Source organism: Zingiber officinale, chromosome 5A (genome assembly GCF_018446385.1).
Source record: "Zingiber officinale cultivar Zhangliang chromosome 5A, Zo_v1.1, whole genome shotgun sequence".
Lineage (NCBI taxonomy): Eukaryota > Viridiplantae > Streptophyta > Magnoliopsida > Zingiberales > Zingiberaceae > Zingiber > Zingiber officinale.
Window position 1 is genome coordinate 144676964 of NC_055994.1, and position 25733 is coordinate 144702696.

At 35.7% G+C, this 25733-nt stretch overlaps 1 protein-coding gene across 1 annotated transcript; it reads left to right on the top strand.

Moving 5' to 3' along the window:
- The first annotated feature begins 18741 nt into the window (after positions 1 to 18741).
- LOC121980127 lies at positions 18742 to 23382 on the top strand. The gene is made up of 4 exons (XM_042532091.1): positions 18742 to 22069; positions 22167 to 23110; positions 23224 to 23291; positions 23370 to 23382. Exons 1-4 carry the CDS (start codon positions 18742 to 18744, stop codon positions 23380 to 23382), a joined length of 4353 nt encoding a protein of 1450 aa, XP_042388025.1.
- Positions 23383 to 25733: the final 2351 nt, after the last annotated feature.

A 25733-nucleotide genomic window follows, 5' to 3' on the forward strand; every position in this document is an offset into this window, starting at 1 on the left:
TAAAAACTTTAAATACATTGTTTTACTATCAATAAACTTTTGCTATTTTAAAAAAACTCAATATCTTCAAACAATTGAACAAAGAAATTGAAAAAGAAATGTTAAAGACAAGAAAAAATACATGATTTTTAGTTTATTTAAAACCAAATCAAACAACTATAGAAGATATTTAGTCTTTTTTTTTTTTTCTTGTAATCACTTATTGGGCCCTCTCAAAATTAATCATTCATGACAATGTTCTTTGATGGATTTTATTGTCCTATAAAGAAAACTAAATTTCAAAAAATTATAATTAGATTTTATTGATTATAAATAAGTTAATCTATAAATTTATTAGGAATTATTTTTTTAAAAAAAATAACAAGTAAAAAATATAAAATCATCCCACTATATATATATATATATATATATATATATATATAATTTTTTTTAAAGAAATAGTTTCTTTTTACTATATAAAACTAAAAAATTATTTATTTACATACAAAAAATGAGAAAAATTACGAATAAAAAAACAAATGTAAAAAAAGTGCTGAGTGAATAATTTGAGTAGCAAAACTTTTAATTTACATATGAGATACATAAACGTATTGACATTAAAAATCTCTAAATCTCCTTCGCTTTTCCTAAGTTTTTTATCATCTTGGAATGCAAACAAAAATTAGAATCATGAGTGATACTGGGGGACGAGATCAGATCCTATGTCTCTAAAATTATCTATTCTTGTATCTCATTCATCGCCTCAGTCCATCACTGGTGGGCTCCAGTCGTCGCTCTGATCAACACTATAATCTTTAGGGAATGTGAACCCAGGGGGGTCACCATCGGTATAATCGGCATCAGAATTCGGCCGGATTTGAACATATTTTCCTCCATCGTCGATTTGAGCTATTAGAATTTGAGAGATGTCCTAAGACAATCACCTTATGATTTGTATTATTTATTTGATAAATATAGGTTCACTCTTTGAGTACATTTTATATATTTGATTATCTTAAACTCATTTACTAAATGTCTGCGATACAATTCATAGCATGAGAGAATTTGAGATTGGATTACAACTTGTGATTATCTTTACATATGCAATTATGAATGTATTAGAATTTCCCTAGTCGTCGAATTGATGCATTTAGACATCATCAATTCTGTAAGACTAGTATGAGTCATACTCCTTGGTTCCCCAAACAATTATTTTCTCACAGATTGGAGACATTAGGATGTCAAGAGTTAAACATAGATGTTAGTTATGGTAACTAGTTCATTGGAGTGACTCGCTGTAAGACTTCATGTGATTCTCTATATATATATAGATATGTCTGTAAAGTTCTTACTGCAGCATGAATGTGAGTTTCCTTCGACTGGAGGTAAACAAGTCATCTTGGTCATGGAGACTTATACTTTGACATCTTAAGCAAGTATCTCATCGATGTGTGGACCCGGGATGATTGGGTATAAGTCAAAGTGCCCGAAGGTATTTGGATAGCCCACAGAGGATTCATCGCTCATTGCGAGGAGACGTATACCCTATAATCACTCATTAAGATTATTACTCAAAGTCTTTGACCAAAACATCACATGTTAAGAGTGCGAGACTCTTAGACACATGTACGAGTAATTTGAATCTGCAGAACGAGAAAATATTATTTGGACTAGGTGTGACGTAATCAATCTATTGGGGATAAGAAATATAGACCATGTCCTAAACCAAGTAGGTATAAGACGAGTAAAAGGAACGAAACACGATTCATTGTAACTATTGTAGGGTTCAGAAGTAATTTTGAAATCAACTATGATTTTCGGGCTAATTGAGGATCATGATGTATTACTATGTATCACTCATGATCGTTCCATAATTAAATAATTAATTATGAACAACCAAGATAAACCGAAAATCTATTGGGTCACACGCACTAACGAGTATCTAAAAGACGTAAAGCAAGTTAAAGAATATGATTCTTATATCAAGAGATAAATGTTTGGTTGAATCATACATAAGACAAATATGGAAATATTTGTCACAATGGAAGCGCGGATGGGCAAGATCTCTTATGGAAGAATTGGGTCATATTTAGTTTAATAATGAATTAGTCATAAACCAACTTAGTTTAGTTGTGAACCAAACCAAAGGGCTAATGAGCTAATTTTTTGTTAATGAATAATGGGTTGGATTTGGACTTTCTAATCTAATTCATTAATGAGGTCTATATATTGATATGGTTGAGAGAAAAATGAATACAAGTTTCATTATTTGGTTGATTAAATTTTGAGAAATCAAATCTACCTCTTCCTCCCTCTTCTCTCTCTCCTGCCGCCAACAACAAGGAGGCTCCCCTCCTTGTTGCCTTGAGCCACAAACAAGGAAGAACTTTTTCCTTGTTTGCTTTCTTTTTCTTCCTCTTGATCCCTCTTCTTCGCTCGTGGCTAGTAACTTCTGAATCAGAGGCTTGTACTCATGGAGTTATCTTGAAGAGCTTGGTGTGGATACGAATATAGGTGAGGTTTGACAATGTTACTATGGTTGATACCCTTCTCATTACAGGTCATCCGTAAGGTACACCTAGCGTAAACTTATTTTCTGTAAAAATTTAATTATGTGATCATGTTTGACATGTTGTATCCTTGTATGAGTGTGATGTGTGTGATGTAATAATTTAAGAATTATTATTGTGTTATTTTCTGTTGTGCATGTTTACGAAATATGTTTTAGCACACACTACATCGGGCATATCCCAATAGTGGTATTAGAGTCTGATCATGCTTCGACATGATCGTAAAATTATTTTACGATTCGTAATTTGTGTTGTAATTAATTTTAGAATTTTTCTGGATTATTAAGATTTTTATATTTTTGAAAAGTTTACTAAATGGTTAGAAAAACCATTTTTAGAAAGTTTCTAATATAATTTCAGAAAATTAAATTTTAAAAAATTCTATTAATTTATAAATTACCATTTTTGGAATTTTTTGAAATTATAAGAACTATTTTATTTTTTGAAAGTTTTCTAAATTGTTAGGAAATACTAAATTTAGAAAGATTTAAAAAATCATAAAAATTTAGATTTGAGATATTCTAAATTAAATTATAGAATTAATCTTTTCTAGAATTTTTAGATTTATTAAAGTATTCTATTTTTGAAAAGTTTCCTAAATTGTTAGGAAATATCGAATTTGGAAATATTTAAAAAAAATCAAAAAATTCAGATTTAAGATATTTTAAATTAAATTATAGAATTAATCTTTTCTGGAATTTTTAGATTTATTAAAATATTCTATTTTTAGAAAGTTTCCTAAATTACGAGGAAATACTAAATTTAGAAAGATTTAAAAAATCATAAAAAATTTAAATTTGAATTATTTGGTAATAAATTAAGAAATATTAATTATTTATTTCCTAAATTGTTAGGAATTTAATTTGGAAACTTGTTTCCAAAATAATTAAAATTCTTGATTTATAGAAAGATTCTAGATGATATATGTTAATTAAATTTGGAAATTGGTTTTCTAATTTAATTAGATAAATCTTGATTTATTAAAATAAGACTATAACATTTTTTTATTTTTAAAATAAAATTATAACATATGTAAATTTATGTCATATTCATACTATATTATATGTCATGTAGATGCATTAATTATGACATGATTAGATTTTTCCATACGTGCGATGTGATTAGATATGTGTGATGTGTCATGCTATGTCATGTGTGTGACGTACCATGTCATTATTTATGCTATGCGTGCGACATGCCATGTCATTATTTATGTCATGCGTGTGATAGATATTATGTAGATAGAATTTTGCATGATGTAGATGAGATTTGGATCCTTTACTTAATATTAAAACATACACCTTCCATTAATATGGTAAGAACCAGAGTTTAAGTTCTTGTTTGAGTTGTTGGTCAAATTCAAGCTCAATTTGAAATTAAATATGTTCAACCCATAGTGATCTAATCTTATGATTAACGGGTCGGTTGTTGTTAGCATAATGTGATAGTTGCATATAAGTGATATGCAATCGGTAAATATGTTATCTACCGCTATAACTAAGAATGATTTATTGGTCAAAGTCAAGGTTATTCTTATCTATGGTGGATATCAACCTACTTGGAGAAAACCTACCATCTCCTTAATTCAAAATAAAGTGTTTGAATTTGATAAATAGGCAAGCTTTATTACATGTAAATTGTTTACATAAATAAAATTATGTCTTTTATACATTCTCGTGTTTGTATTTCTAGGTTTATCATTTGACTATAACTTCTGTTAATCTATGTTTGATTTTAGACTCTAACAAACTGACTGGGCTAAACTTTTTGGACTGGTTTCGAAGTTTGAAAATTGTTCTCAAAACTGAGAAGCTAGCTTATGTCCTTGAATAACCTCTTCCCACGAGTCTTGATGCCAATGCAACAATAGACCAATTATTGGTTCATCAGAAACACAAGGATGATTCTGTACTTGCTAGTTGCATCATGTTAGCCGCTATAACTCCTAAATTATAGAAACAACATGGGCATTTGGATGCTTATGATATTGTCTATCATCTTCATGAGCTATTTGATGAGTAAGCTTGATTCAAAAGGTTCGAGGTCTCTAAGCTTCTCTTTTGCTCAAAGATGCAGGAGGGTTCATCTGCAGTACAATATGTACTAAAGATGAATGGCTACATAGAACGTTTAGCATCACTTGATTTTACGATGAATGATGAGTTAAGTATTGACTTAATTCTACATAGTAGTTTGCCGAAAAGTCATTCACAATTTGTGATGAACTATTGGATGAACAATTTGGAATCGACCATCTCCGAGATGATAAACATGCTCAAGACTGTGGAGCATTCTGCTAAAGGTGAATAGAAAACTATGATATTAGTAGACTCCTTCAAGAAAGGTTCTAAGAGGAAGCCAAAATATCAGGCTAAAGGGAAGAGCAAAAATGCCAAGACAGTAGAACCGACACAAAAGGGTTCATGTCATCATTGTTGCAAGATGAGACAGTGGCGAAAAAACTACAAGATTTATCTTAAGTTCGTGAAGAAGAATAAGGCATTCGATGCTCCATCATCTTTAGGTATTTTCGTTATTGATTGTCATGCTATTTCCTCAGACACTTGGATATTGGATACTGAGTGTGACTCACATATATATAATGACATGCAAGGGCTAAGGAATAGCAGAAGACTCATCAAGAGAAAAACAAGTCTGCGAGTTAGGAATGGAGCAAAGATTGCTGCAGTCGCCATTGGAACATACTTGTTAAAGCTTCATAGTGGACTTACCGTAGAACTAGATAATTGTTATTTTATTTTTGCATTAATAAAGAACATTGTTTCTATGTTTTGCTTAAATAGAAAAAGTTTTCATTTGACTTTTAGTAACAATTATTGTTATATAACTTTAAGTGATGTTCTTTATTGCACTGGAACTTTATGCAATGGTATCTACACGTTAGATATATCTAGTGATGTAGTCAATATCAAAATGAGTGATAAATGCGCTTAATTAGATAATCAATTAACTTCTTACTCTTGGCATTGCCGTCTTGGCCATATAAGTAAGAAACGCATGTCTAAATTGTAAAAGATTACAGTTCTCAAATCATTTGAATTGTATACATTTGATACATGTGATTCATGTTTAAAAGACAAGATGACAAAATTATCTTTTTCAAGAAAAAGTTAACGAATTAATGAGTTACTTGGTCTCATACATACTGATATATGTGGACCAATGTCAACTTATGCACTAGGAGGTTATATCTACTTCATTAGTTTCATTAATGATCACTCTCGTTATGGGTATGTGTATCTAATGAAACATAAATCTGAAGCTTTGAAAAGTTTAGAGAATTCAGAAATGATGTAGAGAAACAACTTGGTAAAAATATTAAAATACTTCGATCCGATCGAGGTGGTGAGTATTTAAGCCAAGAGTTTCAAGATTATCTAAGGGACAATGGTATATTATCACAATAGACTCCGCTTTATACGCCACAACATATGGTGTATCGAAAAGGCGTAATCGAACCTTATTAGATAAGGTTAGATCAATGATGGATCGTGTAAATCTTCCCAAAATATTTTGGAGTTGTGCACTCTTAACTACTGTTTACTTACTAAATAGAGTCTTGACCAAGGTAATTTCAACTACTCCATATGAGGTATGGATTAGTAAGAAACCCCTCGTATCTTATTTGAAGATATGAAGATATCCTTCTTATGTGAAGAGGATTGTATCAGACAAGTTGGGCGCTAAGTCTGATAAGTGTTTATTTATTGAATATCCTAAAGAAACTAAGAGTTACCAATTCTATCACCTCTTAGAACAAAAAGTGTTTGTTTCAAGACATGCTACTTTTCTAGAGAAAAAAATTCTCTTGCAAGAAGTAAGTGGGAGTATAGTTGAACTTGACGAAGTTTAAGAGACTCCAATAGACACTAATGAGATGCCGAGTCGAGAATCACAACCGATTATGATACAACCTCCTCGTAGATCAAATAGGACACGTAATGTTTCTGAGAGATATGGTTCTCTTGTAAAAGAATTGAATGACGTATTACTCATTGAGGATGAGAAACCTACTGATTACGAAGAGACTTTAAATAGTTCAGAGAAGGACAAGTGACTTATAGCCATGAAGTCGAAAATGGATTCCATGTACGAAAATCAAGTTTGGAATTTAGTAGATCCATCTGAAGGCATTACGCCTGTAGGGTGCAAGTGGATTTTCAAAAAGAAAACCGACATGGATGACAATGTAATTACCTACAAGCCAAGGTTGGTAGTGAAAGGTTATCGTCAAAGGCAAGATATTGACTATGACGAAATTTTCTCACCTATAGCTATGATTAAATTCATTCGGATACTCCTGACCATATTAGCTCATCATGATTATGAGATATGACAAATGAATGTGAAAACAACTTTACTTAATGGAAATTTGTTTGAGGATGTGTACATGACACAACATGAAGGTTTTACATCTGTTAACAAAAATCAAGTATGCAAATTTCAATGATCTATATATAGACTAAAGCGAATATCCAGGAGTTAGAATATCCGTTTTGATGAAGCAATCAATCAGTTTGATTTCTCACATTATCCTGACGAATCTTGTGTGTATCAAAAGGTTAGTGGGTGTGCGATCGTGTTCCTAGTATTATATGTTGATGACATATTGCTTATAGGAAAAGATGTGTCAATTCTACAATCAGTTAAAGTTTGATTGTCCACAATGTTTTCCATGAAAGATATGGGAGAAGCAATTTACATCATCGAGATGAAGATCTATAGAGATAGATCCAGAAGGTTGCTTGGTCTTTCATAGATGACATATATAATCAGAGTACTAAAACGGTTTAGCATGTCTAAATCTAAGAAAGGTTTCATACCTATAAGACACAGAATTCACCTTTCAAAATCTATGTACCCAAGTACAAAAGACGAGAAGATTTGTATGGATAAGATACCTTATGCATCCACAATAGGATCTATCTTGTATGATATGTTATGTACTAGACCTGATGTATCATATGCTATAAGTGTTATGAGTAGATATCAGTCTAATCTAGGAATGGATTGTTGGGTGGCTGTCAAGATGATCCTTAAGTACTTAAGAAGAACTAAGGAGATGTTCTTGGTATATGGAGATGATGATATGATCATACGTGGGTATACAGATGCAAATTTCCAGACCGAAAAGGATGATTCCAAGTCCCGGTCTGGATTCATATTCATATTAAATGGAGGCGCAGTTAGTTGGAAAAGTTCCAAGCAAGACACTATTGTAGATTCTACCTGTGACGCGAAATACATTGCAACTTCGAAAGCAACAAAGGAAGCAGTTTGGATCAAGAAGTTTGTTACCGAACATGGTGTGGTTCCATCCATTATTGAAGCATTACCTGTTTATTGCGACAACACTGGAGCCATTGCGCAAGCAAAGGAACCGAGACCTCATCAGCGATCAAAACACGTGTTTCGCAGCTATCATCTGATCAGGGAGATCATTAGTAGGAAATAAATACAACTCAAGAAAATTCTCACTGAAAGGTACCTGGAAGATCATTTGACAAAGGCTCTACCATAAAGCAAGTTTAAGAGTCATGTCTGTGCTTACAGTTTAGGACACCGTGACGATTCACTTTAGGCCAAGTAGGAGTGTTAGAATTTGAGGGATGTCCTAAGTCAATCATCTTATGATTTTTACTATTTAATTGATAAATATAGATTCATTATTTGAGTGCATCTTATATGTTTGATTGTCTTAAACTCATTTACTGAATGTCCGCAATACAATTCATAGCATGAAAGAATTTGGGATTGGATCACAATTTATAATTATCTTTACATGTGCAATTATGAAGGTATTAGAATTTCCCTAGTCGTCGAATTAATACATTTAGATTTGAGTGTAAGATTAGTATGAGTTATACTCCTTGGTTCGCCAAGTAGCTGTTTTCTCACAGGCTGGAGACATTGGGATGTCGAGAGTTAAACATGGATGCTAGTTATAATAACTAGTTCATTTGAGTGACTCGCTGTAAGACTTCATATAATTCTCTACATATTTATAGATATGTCTGTAAAGTTCATATTGCAGCATGAATGTGAGTTTCCTTTGACTTGAGGTATATAATGTTGGGGTTGCAAGGTTGTAAATATAGTCCCATATTGAAAACACATGGAAAAGATCATGGGTTTATAAGAGAAAGATATCTCCATTGGCATGAGGCCTTTTGGGTAGAGCCCAAGAGCAAAACCATGAGGGCTTAGGCCCAAAGTGGACAATATCATGTCATTGTGAAGATATCTAAATTCTTTTCGATCCTACAATTGGTATCAGAGCCCGGACTGCCAGAAGGTTTAACCGCCGACTGTGCACAAGAGCTATGATATGATTGAACCATGTGAGTACAATATTGACCTCGAACAAAGAAAGTGGGGGCTCCTATGTTTGGATCAAAAGGACCAGACACCAGGCAGGAAGTCCTAGTAGGTCGGGTGGACCGAGGGGCAGGAAGTCCTAGTTGCGGCTAGGCAAGGAAGTCCTAGTAGGTCGGGTAGACCGAGGGGCAGGAAGTCCTAGTAGGTCGGGTAGACCGAGGGGCAGGAAGACCTGGTGGGTCAAGGATCGGACGTGGGAAGCCGATGGTCCTTTGTTTGAGGGGGGATTGTTGGGGTTGCAAGGTTGCAAACATAGTCCCATATTGAAAACACATGGAAAAGATCATGGGTTTATAAGAGAAAGATATCTCCATTGGCATGAGGTCTTTTGGGTAGAGCCCAAGAGTAAAACCATGAAGGCTTAGGCCCAAAGTGGACAATATCATATCATTGTAGAGATATCTAAATTCTTTTCGATCCTACATATAAGTCATTTTAGTCATGAAAATTTATACTTTGACATTTTAAACAAGTATCTTATCGAGGTACCTTTCTATTGCACTATAGGTCAAAGACATGCTTTTATGATTTGCTTTTATGATTGTAGAAAGCATTGGAAGGGTCTTTAGTGTTAGAGCATATTTAATGCATGGTTTGTCGAAGGTTTGTAAAATAAAAAAATCTCAATAAAAAAGTTTAAATGATAGTGAAGGCGAGATCTGAGGATTTTAGTTGATCGCTTTGAAAAATCAAATCTATTTTTTTTTATTAAAAGTGGAGTCTATAAATAATGATAAGACATATTACATAAACCACCCATTTAAAATAATTAAAAAATAATCAAACATTTAATTATAATATTTTATTTCATAAATGGTGAGTAATAATTAAAGTTATACGTATTTTTTTTAAATAAATATATTTGATAAGTTAAAAATTATACAAATTGACTATAATTAAATTTAAATTTATAACTTAATTAAATATTAAATAAAACTTATAAATTTAATTAAATTAAAAATCATATGTTAATTAAATATCATAATTAATTAAAATATTAATTAAAAATTGTATAGAGATATTAAATGAAAAATAATAAATAAAGATATGCAATTTATAAAGTAGAACCCATAAAAAAGTTATATGAAAATTTTTCATTGTGCAAATTTTTTATTTACTTATGATGTGACATTGATATGCCATATTGGGAAAAAAAAACTTATTGAGATATTTAATCATGGGTGATGCCATAATTTACGAGACTAGATCTTCTAATCCATAAAAAAGTGGATCAAGGGATGAACCATTTGCAATTTGTGGTTGGATTGTGACTATGATCCGATCATAATTGGTTCCGATCTTTCTCTAGGTTATCGTCTCCCCAGATTATAATTTAGGTTAGGACGGATGGTTGAAGGCCGCTCGGAGGCTGTTGAAGGTAGGCAAGTGCCTAAGCTAGCGGGCGTTGAGCGGGGGCGAACTCCGACCACCCATCCCTATCTAAACTATAACTTCGGGGGAGGGGGGGGGGGGTGAATTTAAGGAGGGATCACAATCAATTACGATCAGATCGTGGTCACAATTCAACCATAATTATAAGTGGTTCATCCCCTGGTTCACTTTTTTACGGACCAGAGTATCTGACCTCTTAATTTACATAAAGATCATGACACTCATCAAATTTAGAATAAAGTTCTACAATTCTAAATGAGATTTTTTGTAGCCCCTAATATGACATATCAATATCATATCAAAAATAAAAATCTACTATTCTCTCTACAAAGAAAAAACTTCTCTATAATTTTTTTATCAATTATACATTACAAATGACTCTCTATATTACAAATCATAAATTTTAATGCAATACTATTTTATCATTAATTATGTGCTCTATCTTCAAAAGTTTTTTTTTTTTTTTTTTTGGAGTTTTAATATTGTTCTTTGACTATAAACCTCTGGTCCATAATGATTCAAATATTTTTATTAAGAGTTTTTGATTTTATAAATCTCTCATAAAATTTATATTGGGGATATTCTGAGTCAATAATAAATTTATTTTCAAGTTTATTCTGAATATCATTGAGTTGACGTAGGACAAGTTTGTTGAGAATATTTGTGCAATCTCGCGATAAAGTTAAATACATATACCTACAATAATTCAAAACACATTTTCCAAAATCCATTTTTTTGGGTTAACTTTAACTTAATTCGCCATTTATTTTTTTAAAAAAATATATTATATAATATGAAATTTTAAATAGGTATAAAATTTCTCAACTACATTGTCATCTTCGTAATTATCCTCCTTGATCAATTAGCTCATAAGATATTTTTTCATTATTCCAATATATATTGGCCAGGTCAAATTAATGAGTTCCATTCTAATCATAGTTAGTTTCATTTTATGTTGTGATTATTAAGAGCATCCATATAAGTTTCTTTATTACTATATTTAAAATTTAAGATAAATAATTTACTTTATTAAATTTAGATAATTATTTTTATTTTTAATGTAGATTTTATTCCTTAAATTTAGAGAATTACTATTTATCAAATCTAAATTTAGGAAATGAATAGGATAACTAAAACAGAAAATTTTTACTTATCTTATTTAAAATTTAAAATAAAATCTTTTTGGATAGAATAATTGATGTAAATATTCTAATTATAATTGTAGTTTGCCTAAGGATAAACAACATACTCAAGACTATTAATATAGCTTTAAGTAAATTAATGAAAAACAGTAACACTCATATAATAAAACTCCAGTATGAAATTGGTGAAGCCCTGGATCGTCGGTAAATTTCACCCTACCTGTACAGGCACTGTCCCAACCACTCACAATGAGGTGGTGGGACCCACTACTTAAGTGTGGGCCCCACCATCTCATTGTGAGAGGTTGGGGCAATGCCTGTACAGGTAGGATCGAATTAACCCTGGATCGTCCACTGCATGCAAATTAATCGAAAGAAAGGAATACAGACAGCGCATGCACAGCATCAACTTCAGCGAAAGCCAAAGAGTTCACGAGAAAAGTCAAACTGTTCGTTCTTCCACGCATCATCTCCATCCTAATCAACAATATCGACGCTTCGTATCCTCCTGCATGCATCGAAAACAAGCGATTCTTTATTGTCTCTCACCTCTTCCACGTTAACCGACGCTCCGTACTACCTCCCCTTTTCTTCTTCTTCGTCTTCCTGTGGTTGTGCTGCTGCTGCAGTTGCACTCACTCTTACTCCTGCTCTTGCTCTAATGGCGGCTGCTGCTGTTGCTTTTTACTCTACCCCTCATTCTGCAAAAGGTTGGAACCGTCAACCTAGCGGCCCCCTCAACCCGGCCCCATAAGTATGAGAGGGAGTAAGTCATGGTGAATACGGGCCCAGCTATGACATGGCGGTCTCAGGTGTTTAGCACGGACAGATATTGATGTTATCGCATTTGCTGCCGCAGACCCTCGACCTCTTGACTCATTCTGCAAGAATCCATGTCATAACCAGTTGATCCCGCCCGTGGGGGCTGCTCTACCCCTCGCGAGCACGTCGAGTGGATACGGAGAGAGAGGTACTACATTGGGCGAGATGACAAGAATCCCCTGGCCGAGGACATCCATCAGGCCGTCCTCTACCTCTCTGAAGAGCTTTATGTTGGAAATAGGAATTATGGAAGAAGAAAAAGAATTATAGAAGAAAAATGTGGAAGAGGAGAAATAACTCTATGTGGAAGAGGAGTAGAAGAAAATAGAAAACTCAACTTGTTCATTCATGAAAAAGAAGTACATATTTATAGGCTTATTGGATAAGCACTAATATGAGATAATCATGATATTTAAAAAAATAAATAAATAAATAAATTCTATTTCCACGAACTCTTATCAATTCATCAAGTTCTATCTCTATCCTATCTTTAGTCAAGACATGCCACATCACCATTTTATTCCATAAAATTTTATCAACAAAAACAAGTTTAATTTTCAACACCCCCTCTTAAACTTGATTTTGTGACTCCAAGCAAATATCGCATTTTGATGAAGTCTTCAAATTTGAGTGGCTTGGTAAAAATATCAGCAACTTGATCTTGAGACTTTATTTATTCCACTTGCACCTCTTTTCTTGTAATACATTCTCTGATATAGTGAAAGCGCGTATCGATGTGCTTGCTTCTATTATGGAAGACTGGATTTTTTGCTAGTGCTATTGTAGACTTGTTATCAACTCGTATCTTGGTTGCCTCTTCTTGTGGTAAACTTAACTCATTCAATAAATTTCTGAGCCAAACAGCATGACAAACACATGAAGTCGCAGCCACATACTCTGCTTCACAAGTAGAAAGTGTGACAATAGGTTGTTTTTTCGACATCCAAGTAAAAGCTGTATCTCCCATAAAGAACACAAATCCTGTAGTGCTCTTTCTATCATCTATATCTCCACCCCAATCACTGTCACTATATCCTTCAAGTTTGAAGTGGTTAGATGTTGAATAAAGTAATCCAAAATCTATCGTACCTTTGATATAGCGTAAAATTCTCTTAGCGATCTTAAGGTGGGTAGTAGTTGGATCTTCCATGTAGCGACTAACAAGTCCAACAGCATAAAGAATATCAGGTCTTGTGCATGTCAAGTATCGTAAACTTCCAACCAAACTTTTAAAAAATGTTGGATCAACTTTTTCTTCTTCATCATGCTTTGATAGCTTGACTCCACATTCTACTGGGGTATTTATAGACTTACTGTTATCCATCCTGAACTTCTTTAATATCTCTCTTGCATAACCTGCTTGTGAGATGAAGCTTCCATCTTCCCTTTGGTTCACTTCAATGCCCAGATAGTATGCCATGAGCCCAATATCAGTCATTTCAAACTCTTTAGTCATCACTTCTTTAAATTCTCCAAACATACTTGGATTGCTTCTTGTGAAGATCAAGTCATCGATATATAGGCATACAATCAAAACATCTTTATCCTTACTCTGAATGTATAATGCATGTTCATAAGGACATTTGATGAAGCCTTTCTCTTGCAGGTGCTTGTCTATTCGGCTATTCCATGCTCTTGGTGCTTGCTTTAGCCTGTAGAGAGCCTTCTTCAATTTTAGAACTCTGTCTATTTGTCCTTTAACTTCATAACCTGATGGTTGCTGAATATAGACTTCTTCTTCAAGAACTCCATTTAAAAAAGCAGATTTTACATCCATTTGATGTATTTTCCACTTATTTTGAGCTGCTAAAGCAATGATTAGTCTGATAGTTTCTAATCGAGCAACGGGAGCGAATACCTCATCATAATCAATGCCAGATCTTTGACTGTAGCCTTTTGCCACCAATCTTGCTTTATATCTTTCAACTTCTCCTTTGACATTCTTTTTTATTTTGTACACCCATTTCACACCAATCGCCTTATGTCCTTTAGGAAGTGTCGTTAACTCCCATGTGTCATTCTTCTCTATCGCCTTGATTTCTTTATCCATTGCATCTTTCCACCTTTTGCTTTTTATAGCTTCTTGGAAATCTATAGGCTCGCAATCCGCAAAGAGACAAAATAGAGTAAGATTATCTTGATTTTCAGTTACCTCATAAATTTCCCGTAAGCTTCTAAAGCGTGGTACTCTTTCACTTGAAGTTGATGCAGATAAATTCTCTTGAGTACTTGATGTTGGTGTTACTAGTGGAGTAGTAGGCTCCTCTCTTGTTTGCTCTACCCTTGGTTGCTCCACCCTTAGTTGCTCCACATCTTCTTCTTCAAAGCACGGGAAAAAGTTGTAATCTTCATTTCGAGATTCCCAATTCCATTCTTCTTTTTCATTAAATATGACATCTCGGCTGATGATTGTCTTCCTAGTATCTGGATTGTATAGCTTATACCCTTTTGAGTTAGTATCATAACCAATAAAAATAAACTTCTTACTTTTATCATCCAATTTGCTTCTTGATTGATCAGGCACATGAACGTGAGCTATACTTCCAAAAACTTTTAGATGAGAAATCCCAGGCTTCCTTCCGCTCCATGCTTCTTGTGGTGTCTTGCCCCACACACTCCTTGTTGGTGATCGGTTGGATAAGTATACTGCACATGCAACCGTTTCTGCCCAAAGTTCCTTTGGTAGCCGCTTGTTTTTGAGAATGCTCCTTGCCATGTCAAGGATGGTTCGATTCTTTTTTTCCGCCACTCCATTTTGTTGAGGGGATCTTGGAACTGTCAAGGGTCGTCGTATTCCGTTGGTTTCACAAAATTCTTGAAACTCCTTTGAGGTAAATTCTCCTCCTCGATCAGAACGCATAACTTTGACCTCGAGACCGCTCTCCTTTTCTATGGTAGCTTTAAATTTCTTGAATATGCCGAAGACCTCTGATTTTTGCTTCAAGAAGTATACCCAAGTTTTCCGAGAAAAATCATCTATGAAAAGAATGAAATAATTACTCTTACCAAGTGAACTTGGCTTTATCGGCCCGCAAACATCTGTATGTATAAGTTCAAGAGGCTTTTGAGCTCTTGAACTTGACTCCTTTGGAAAACTTCTTCTAAATTGCTTCCCACGTAGACATGCTTCACATACTTGATCAGGATATTTGATGTAAGGTAGTCCTCTCACCATCTCCTTCTTTGAAAGCAGTTCTAGTCCTCCGAAATTCAGATGTCCAAATCGAAGATGCCATACTCAAGTGATGTCTTTGTAACAAGCTTTGAGACAGTTGACGACATCATTTTGAATATTAAGTAAGAACATTCTATTTTTTGACATAGGCACCTTAGCAATTAAGCAACCAATATGATCTTTCAAGATGAGCATACCATCTTTTAGATGAATATCATACCCTTTTGCCAAAAGTTGTCCTAAGCTTAGGATGTTGCTCTTCATATTTGGCACAAAGAAAACATTTGAGATAAATTCATGTTTTCCATTCTTCAAACGGATGAGAATCTTACCTTTGCCTTTTACCTCAATCTTTGATTCATCTCCGAAGGATACATTACCACCAACTGATTCATCAAGCTCTACGAACATGTTTCTTTTCCCACACATATGATTGCTTGCACCAGTGTCGAGATACCAAATTGTATCTTCTTCTCTTTCATTATCTTTATACACTAGCAGTAGGGTGTCATCTTCTTCTTTCTTTTCTTCCATATAATTTACTCTTTCATATACTTTATTCTTGGGCGATCTACATTCTTTTGCATAATGTCCAAATTTGTCACAATTGTAGCACTTAACTTGAGATTTATTGTACCTTGAGTTTGCATACCCTCTTCCACGTCCTCTTGTTGAATGTTCTCCTCTTTCATTGTTGTTGTTGGAGACCCATCCTTGCTCATTAGAACGGCCTCGTCCATATCCACGACCTCTTCCCCGTTGACTTCTATTATTACTGGAGCTTTCATCTTTCTTTGTCGGTTGAAGAGTCGTCTTTAGGAGTTGTTGAGTAATTTCTTCATTTATCTTCTTCTTTTCTTCATGGGCTTGTAATGAGCCCAGCAGTTGCTCAATCGTCATGACTTGTAGATCCTTGGTCTCTTCGATGATGGTTGTAATGCTATCAAATTTTGAATCCAATGATCGAAGAATTTTCTCAATGATAGTTACTTCTTCTAGTTTCTCACCATTTCTTTTTAGTTGATTGGAAATGGTAGAGACTCTAGAAAAATAATCTGATACTAACTCACCTTCTTTCATACGAAGAGCATCAAATTGACTTCTTAATGTCTGAAGTCGTACCTTTTTTACTTTTTCTTCTCCTTGATATGAGACTTGGAGCTTTTCCCATGCTTGCTTGGCTGAAGTAGCACTTGAAATCTTCTCAAAACCATCCTCATCTAAAGCTTGATAAATGAGGAAGAGAGCCTTCTTGTCTCTCTTTCTTAAATCTCTCAGACTGTCTTTTTCAGTTGAAGATAACGTCGAGTCGTCACGAGGCTCAACGTAGCCTTTTTCTATAACTTCCCAAACATCATGAGCTCCAAGAAGTGCCTTCATCTTGATACTCCAATTATCATAATTACTCGCTTTGAGTACTGGAACTTGGAAGGGAACCATACCTCCATTAGCCATAGCTCTGATACCACTTTGTTGGAAATAGAAATTATGGGAGAAGAAAAAGAATTATAGAAGAAAAATGTGGAAGAGGAGAAATAACTCTATGTGGAAGAGGAGTAGAAGAAAATAGAAAACTCAACTTGTTCATTCATGAAAAAGAAGTACATATTTATAGGCTTATTGGATAAGCACTAATATGAGATAATCATGATATTTAAAAAATAAATAAATAAATAAATTCTATCTCTACGAACTCTTATCAATTCATCAAGTTCTATCTCTATCCTATCTTTAGTCAAGACATGCCACATCACCATTTTATTCCATAAAATTTTATCAACAAAAACAAGTTTAATTTTCAACACTTTATTCCAAGGACGTCCACTTCCTCATGGAGCTTGTTCAGGTCAGTGCAGACCCCGTGGGTCATCCGAGACGGTATGGGACGGGAGTTGCTGCAATGAGGCCGCCGGATCGAAACTCAGTGGCAGCGGGGGAATAAATCTCCTATCCCTGTATCCCACCCGGTCCGTCCCATACTAGCTCGGGTGCTACGATTTACCTCCCTCACGATGGCCGTGGGTCCGGTCGGTGGAGGCCCTGGGGGCGAGGGCTTCGCCTTTTTGCTGCAATTGTTCAGGTCAGTGCAGTTTCTACTAACTCTTTCCGGATTCTAGGTCTTAGTTTGTGCTATGGGTTGCCATCTCCATTAACCATTTTCAATCGTATTTAATTTATCAATTTACATTCGACAGAATGCAGAGGACAACAAGTATGCAGAGGGCGTCACTCCATCCCTTGAGTTTCTGATTACTTCAAAGGATATCACGATGACCGGAGCCAAAACAACACTGCTCCTATTCAACAACGAGATAGGTTTCTCTCCATCGAACATTGATTCCATTTGTAGGATTGGTAAATCAACAAAGAAAGGGAAACGGCAACTTGGCTACATAGGGGAGAAAGGTTTGCACTTTTGTGTAAACATTTATTTCTGTGTGACACTTTATATCGACCTTGCTATGTCACTAGTTCGAGCTCAAGTTTGATCTTAAATGTTATGGCATTATTAATATTTTAAACAATTGTCTTAAATGATTTTTTTCACTGAACAACAAATATTTTTATGTAGTTTATCTTGTTTAGTTATAAAAAACATATACAGATTTTGCAATATAGTCGTTCTCCAAATTATCTAATTTGTTTCATTCTTCAATTACTCAATATCCGTTCCACATCAGTCATATTATTCCATTAAATTAGTAATCTTGAGTGAATCTAAAATTTGAGGGAAAATAACATAAATCCTTCAATACTAGAAAATTTTTCGGGAGCTTATCATTATTACCTTTGTCCTAATCAGTGAAGTTAGATCGTATCTTCTTGCTTCATGGTAAAATTATAAGCATATTTAATTTATTTCATTTTATGCCATAGTTTGTTAAATGATTAGTGTTAGAGTTTGACCATAACAATAATTATTTATGAATTTGCAGGCATAGGATTTAAAAGTGTCTTTCTGATATCTAGTAAGCCCTATATCTTCAGCAATGGGTATCAAATATGCTTTAATGAGGAACCATCAGCTGATTGCAACCTAGGTTACATTGTGCCTGAGTGGGTTGACGAGAATCCGAGCCTTTCTGCCTTGCAAAATTTATATGGTCCTTCGGAAAGGCTTCCTATAACTATTATAATCTTGCCTTTGAAGATTGAAAAAGAGTCAGCCGTGAAGCAACAATTATCAAATTTACATCCGGAGGTCCTACTTTTTCTTTCAAAAATTAGGCAAGTATCTGTGAGAAGAGATAACGATGATTCAATGTGTACTACTGGCTGCAAGATCTCTATTTCTAGTGAAGACACTTGCCAAAAGAGAACAAACATGAATGCAGAATCATACACTCTCCGTCTTACTGCTCAAATGGGTGACAAGGGAGATGAAGAGCAATGCTGTTACTACATGTGGAAGCAAAGGTTCCCTGTAAAACGGGAATGCATTTCAAAGAAGAGGGCTGAAGTTGATGAATGGGTTATTACTCTAGCTTTTCCCTTTGGAAGGCGGTTGAATTGCGGGATGCAAAAGTCTGGTTTGTATTCCTTTCTTCCTACTGACATGGAGACTGGGTTCCCATTTTTAATCCAGGCAGATTTCCTTCTAGTTTCTTCAAGGGAGTCGATACAGCTAAATAACCCATGGAATGAAGGAATTCTTAGCTGTGTACCTTCTGCATTTACGAATGCTTTCACTACACTAATTAAAGGAGCAAATGAGGCATCCTCATTTTCCATTCCATTCTTGTTCTATTTCATACCAGTAGAGAAATCTCATATCAAGTTGCTTGACCCTGTGCGACAATCCATTAAGGAAAAAATCATTGGTGAGCATATAATACCTTGTGAATTAAACAATTCCCAAAAGATGTTTTGTAAGCCCAGTGAAATCAAGTGGCTTGATCCTGCATTTTGGCGTGTTCTGATTAAAGCACAGAAGTCTGGGGTTGATATACTTAACCTGCATTCACATGGAAGTCATATTGTCAATGCCTACTTGAATAACAATGACTATAATAATGTACTACGATATCTGGGAGTGGGCTATGTTGATCTAGCATGGTATGCATCATTCATACGGGGTTCAAATTTTCCAAAAGTAATGCCTGATGATATTTACGTAGAGCTTCTACACTACATTGCTCAGAATTGGAACTCTTTTTTTATGGACTTACCTCTGTTAAGGTTTATGGATGCCACTGGCAGCATATCTTTGTTAAGTGTATCACAAGCAACAAATGGTCATCAGAAGCTATGTATTGCCAACGGTGATGATATCATCACATGGCTTATCAATTGGAATCGGGAGTTCATATCTGTCTCGAAACTATATTTTATGCCGCAAACCACTCAACTGTCTTTAATGGCAAAATCAGGAGTAATGGATTGGCTCAAGAATTCTGTGAAACTGCAGAGTTTAACTCTTTATGACTATGGGTCAATTGTTATCAAGTCACTAACTAGTAGCAAGCTTGCCATAACCTTCACTCATTTTCTATATCATTCTCGTAAGTATAATTATGCTAGTGAATGGTGCATAAACACATTGCTCTCTCAATTGCCAATAGTAGATGAGTACGAAAAACTGATTGTTCAAAAGACAGAAGTTCTCGTGCCGGACTGCATGGGCAAATGGGTAACATTAATTGGTTCAAATCCTTGGAGGGCTCACAACTATGTTGTACTGAGCAGGGAGTATTTGGCCGCTGCCAATTTTGCAGGAAATGTTACACGTGAAGGACAGATTCTTCAGTTCCTGCAAGAACATGGAAAGGCCTCTGATGTTCCAAAAGTTTATCCTCCAAATGCAGCTTTCATTACTGTTTACTCTCCTTTGACAAAAGAAAATGCATTCTTGTTACTTGAATGGATTAGAAATATAAGATCTCGTGGGACTGATCATAAGCTGCAGAAATTTTTTAGCAGCATAAAAACTGGAAGCTGGTTGAAGACATCAATTGGTTACAAGCCACCTTCTGAGTCATTCTTGCTGAGCTCTGATTGGGGAAGACTACTTCAGGTAGCATCAACACTTGTCGACATACCATTAATCCAGAAAGAGTTTTATGGTGAAAAGATAACGGAGTACACAGAAGAACTTAAAGAAATTGGCGTCAGATTTTATTTTATGGATGCATCAGAATATATTGGTAGCCATCTCATCACTGCAACAGCTGACTCCACCTTAAACAGTGCAAATTTCTATTCGTTGCTCAAGTTGGTCAGATATTTGGGAGAGGTAAATTTGTCCCCTCAGTATCTAATACAGAGCACCAAAACTGCAAGATGGCTAAAAACATCAGTTGGCTTCAGATTCCCATCAGAGTCCATATTGCTTGATTCAGAATGGACACTTGCATCACATGTCAGTAATCTTCCCTTCATAGACACTTCTTTCTATGGTGAGCAGATTGCTGATTACAAGACTGAGTTGCAGTTATTTGGGATTTTAGTTGGATTCAACAAAAATTATCAGATTGTGGTTGATAACTTTAAAATGCCTTCAAGCTCTGTTTCTGCTGATGCTGCCATTTTCATACTTGAATGTATACGAAATGCTAACATTCCTGTTGATCTCCTCAGAAATCTATCACAGACTAAATGGTTGAAGACCCAGCTTGGCTATCAAAATCCAGGTGAATCTTTCCTGGCTGTCTTAGGATGGGAATGCCTTCTTCAGGTTGTCAGCGGCATTCCGGTAATAGATGAGGCAATGTATGGCAGTAGATTATGGTCATATCAGGCAGAGCTAAGGAAAGTTGGAGTAGCAGTAACCATAGATGACTTCTCAGAAGCTATTGCTTCTCGATTGAATCTCCTTCTAAAGATATCATTGATCACAAACCAAAATGTTCTCGCATTGTTAACATGTTATAGGCAGTTTGTTAAAAAGCAAATTACATTCACACATGATCTTTCCCTTTTCTCCCTTACGAAGGAATGGTTGTATACTAATCATGGATTCAGATCTCCAAAAGCTTCAATCCTATTTGGTCCAGAGTGGGAGCCTATCTCAACTATAACAAATCTTCCATTTATCGATGGTAATTCTGCATTCTATGGTTACTCCAACCAGATCAATGATTTCAAAAATGAGCTCAAGGTCTTTGGTGTTGTAGTTGACTTCAAAGAGGGAGCTAAATTTGTCGTAGATAGTATCAACCTTCCCAGAGATCCTTCTATCATTAATCCAGTTAGCATTATATCCTTGCTACGGTGCATTCACAATCTGAAGGAAAATGCAAAATCTCTTCCTATGGAGTTCAAGCAAAAGATGAAAAGTAGATGGATAAAAACAGTTCTTGGATACAAATCTCCAGAAGAGAGCATTCTCTTTGATCCCAAGTGGAGTTTGCAAAGGAAAGACGGTCCCTTTATTGATGACATCTTCTATGGATCTGAGCTTGCATCTTATAAATGGGAGCTAAAAGAAATTGGTGTATCTGTGGATGCCACTCAAGCATGCCTGTTACTGGCACATCATATTAAGTGTCACTCTGATATTACTACAATCTCGAGAGTTTACCTGTTCCTGAATGAACATAAATGGGAGCCTGATGATGAAGCTGCAGAGTGGATTTGGATCCCACGGGGTGGTAGAGAATGGGTGAGCTCCATCAGTTGCATACTACATGATAAACATGACCTGTTTTGGTTCCCAACTCTTCATTTTGGATAAATACTATGACACAGAGCTTCTTGAATTCTTTTCAAGGGTCTTTGGGGTTCATCTTGGTCCATGCGTCGATGACTACTGCAAGCTCTGGTCGGCGTGGGAAGTTTCAGCTCACCACCATACTGTTCAGCAATGCTCTGCTTTCTGGGTCTTCATTGCGAAGCATTGGAATAGAAACACAGAGAAACTTCTGCTCGGAAGCATATCAAAATTACCAGTGCAAAGTAATGATGAAGTCATTCTTTCCAGAAAACAAAACGTATTCATTCCTGATGATTTCTTTCTGAAGGAAATGTTTGACAAGGTTTCTGGAACAATCTTTGTATGGTATCCTCAAGTAACCACTCCTGCACTTTCTAGAGCAAATATGAACAAGATCTATAGCAGCATTGGCGTCCAATCAATTTCCGAGTCTGTAGAAAAGGATGAGTCTTTCACAGCCACTGGTGCTAATGTTAGGGAAGTCGATCAGAAATCTCTGATATTGAGCAATGGATTGCTGAGGATTGTACTTGCTTTTCTTTCCGATACTTCTCTTGATATAATTGCTACTGAAAGGCATCGTCTTGTCAAATATTTGCTTGATTTAGAAGTCTTCGAAATTGATGAGCCTGTTACAGTTAGCTATAAGCTGACACTATCCTCTCGAACTATTTTAGATTCAAAAGCTATTAGAATGTTCCGTTGGGAAAAAGATAAGGCGAAGTTATTCTTACAAAGAGATGAAGGTGGAACGAAACGAAAAAGACACAACATTGAATATGCAACAAATTTTGCTGATGTGATAGCAAAGGGCTTATTGTCTGAAATGCCTGACCAGATTGCTTCACTTGCTGAGCTCATTAGGCTTGGTTGCTTGTTGGACTTTGAGGAAGATGCAGTGGACTACTTGTTGAAGACTAAAAATCTCGAGTTGTTTCCTGAAGACAAAGAGTTTCTATCATCTATTTTGTCTACAAAGGTTCAAGTTACTATCTACTAATACATTCCTGTTTTGAGCTAGTAAAGTCTTCTAATGAGTTTCAAACTCTCTTATATACTCATTTTTAATATACTTCCTCTTACTTACTGCAGAATGCGGGAAAGATTGAAGCTGGAGAAACTGCCACAGTCGGCAGCTACCTGCTATTTGGAATCCTTATGTTAGTTTTTTTGCTTTCTGCCCCAGTCGGCTGCTACCTGCTATTTGGAATCCTTGTGTTAGTTTTTTTGCTTTCCAGCGTCCTTCTGTAGACTAGTTTTGAAGTTTCTTAAGTTGCTTGGATGTCCATGCAGTAGTAGTTAATGGCAATGTGAAGTTTAAAAGTACTACTGAAGGTTTTCGACTTTAGTATGCTTATCATCACTATTTTGTGAAAACTTTGATTGGATTTTGTTTATGTAGTTGCTTGATTTGATTGAATCAGTCTTTATTTTAGATGTTATATATATACTTATATTGGATTAGTGCATAGTTTTGATTTCCATGTGCTAATGAGCACACTTTAGTAACTTTGTTTTCCACACTTTAGTATCATTTATTAACACTTGTATAGTTGTGATATATTTTTATGAATCTTTCCATTAAAATTATTATATATATATATATAGACAACCTATACAATTTAATATATTTTAAAATTTTACATAATAAAGCACAATGTCTTTTAAGTGAATATATCGCCTCAAATAAACTATTTAAATTTGAGACTATTGGGTTGTGTACTTAACGCAATTGCAATAATTTATTTCTCACTTGCATCGATATGTGTGAACTTAATTCATTTGCAAGAATGAACAATTCTGCATCATCATTTGGGATTGTAAAGACTTTTGCAAGAATGAACTATTGAGTTATATAAGCATTAGCAAGTTTGAGCCAATTAGGGTTGCACTACGATATTCTATATATTTCATCTAGGGTTTTGCTAACCAATCTCAAGGATTTCAAAAGCTTGGATAAGGTTGAAGGCTTTCAAGGATGAACTATTCATTCGCACCTTGATATTTTCTTTTACACTATTTTTTCTCATTTCAACATTGTCTAGAGGAGTGGATTGATTGTAAAACATCTTAGGTTTTGATTCTATTTTATAATTAATTGAGGGATTGGCTCTAGTGGAATCATTTAGGGATGATCCACCAACTATATCATAAATTGTGGATTAGTAGTCAGACCGCTAAACCATGTTAACTGATTTTGTTAATATTGTTTTGTTTGTGTTTTTTTAAATATATTTTTGTTGCATGCTCTTAACACTAACAATATACAATTAACTATGTCATATTTATGTTTATGTGAAAATTTTTAATTTAAGAGGACATCATGATTTGCAATGGTCTATAATCCTGTTCGGAAGCGGAGTCAAATGAGGGTACCGATGATGATATCGAGAATGTTGATGAAGAGAGGAATCTGGAGCTTGGTACTCATTGCCCTGCAAACACCATAGACCAAGCATCTGGAGGTATTAGAGCAAGGAAGTCAGGATAAAAAGAAAGGAGCAATGAGAAAAAGCAGAGGCTTACTGCGGTGGCACCTTCAGAGAATCAGTCCACCTGAGCCGATAGCGGGAGGGTATCCATTTGTTGTATAGTATCCTCCCAATGAGTCGCTAGTTGTCTCCGTAGAAGGATACAGCTAGCCTGGGCAGCGGGGGGTACGACGCAATCCTCACTCTGAGGGCTTAGTAGCACGAAAACGGAAATGTCGGGACCGGGATGATCCGGGAGCGGTCCCGCTTGAGCCAGATTGAGTAGAAGTAGACGATCGAGGGGAAGAAGGCCCGGCCAGGGCGATTGGTGAGGAGCACCCCTCCGGATCAATCTCTTCCTTAACGATCGGGGCCTTCCCTCGATCGACTCCGGGTCGAGATTTTGGAGGAATAACAAGGTCGCCCGGGTGTTGCCGATCGGGAACAGAAGGTGGCGTTGTCTAGGGCAGGAAGGTCGTAGCATGTGCCTTGGCTACCGGGCGAGACCCAACATGCTTGCGCTTTGGTCGACGCGAGAGTGACTGTTCATCTGAGTCGAACCCCTCTTTCAGAGTCCGGGAGTGACGAGCGAGAGGAGCAGGATGAGTCCGCCTCGCATGCTCTGGAATAGAATGTGCAGGAGGCGTCGCTTGAGGGGCAGCAGGACGAGAAACAGTAGTGGCAGCCACCCCGGAAGCGGCTAAAGTGGAATGTGGAAGGCCCCGCCTACCCATGATTATGCGCCCTCAGCGATTTATTTCCAAAGCACTTAGGGGGAGGGGCCTAGTCAAAGACGATCGGATGAGAGTGTCGGCTACAGCAAAATGAGGGTTAGCACGAAAGACAAGAGAAAGTCAAGGTGAAGATAATGCTTACCAAGGGAGTGCGGTAACTCTGAAGGAACGAACCTCAGCCTAAATAAATACAGCACATCCTCCGTTAACAAGACACTCAGATCGAAGCACCAGTCCTCTAGCTGTGATGACACCTCCATAAAAATAGGGTATGAGCGATAATCTCCCAGAGCGGGCGCAGAAGGGACATAGAAGCGCCGCTCAGTAGGTCACTCCACAACAGAGGAAAAGCGAAAGAAGAAGTATTTATCTATCCAATCCGTTCCCGAAGAGGGTA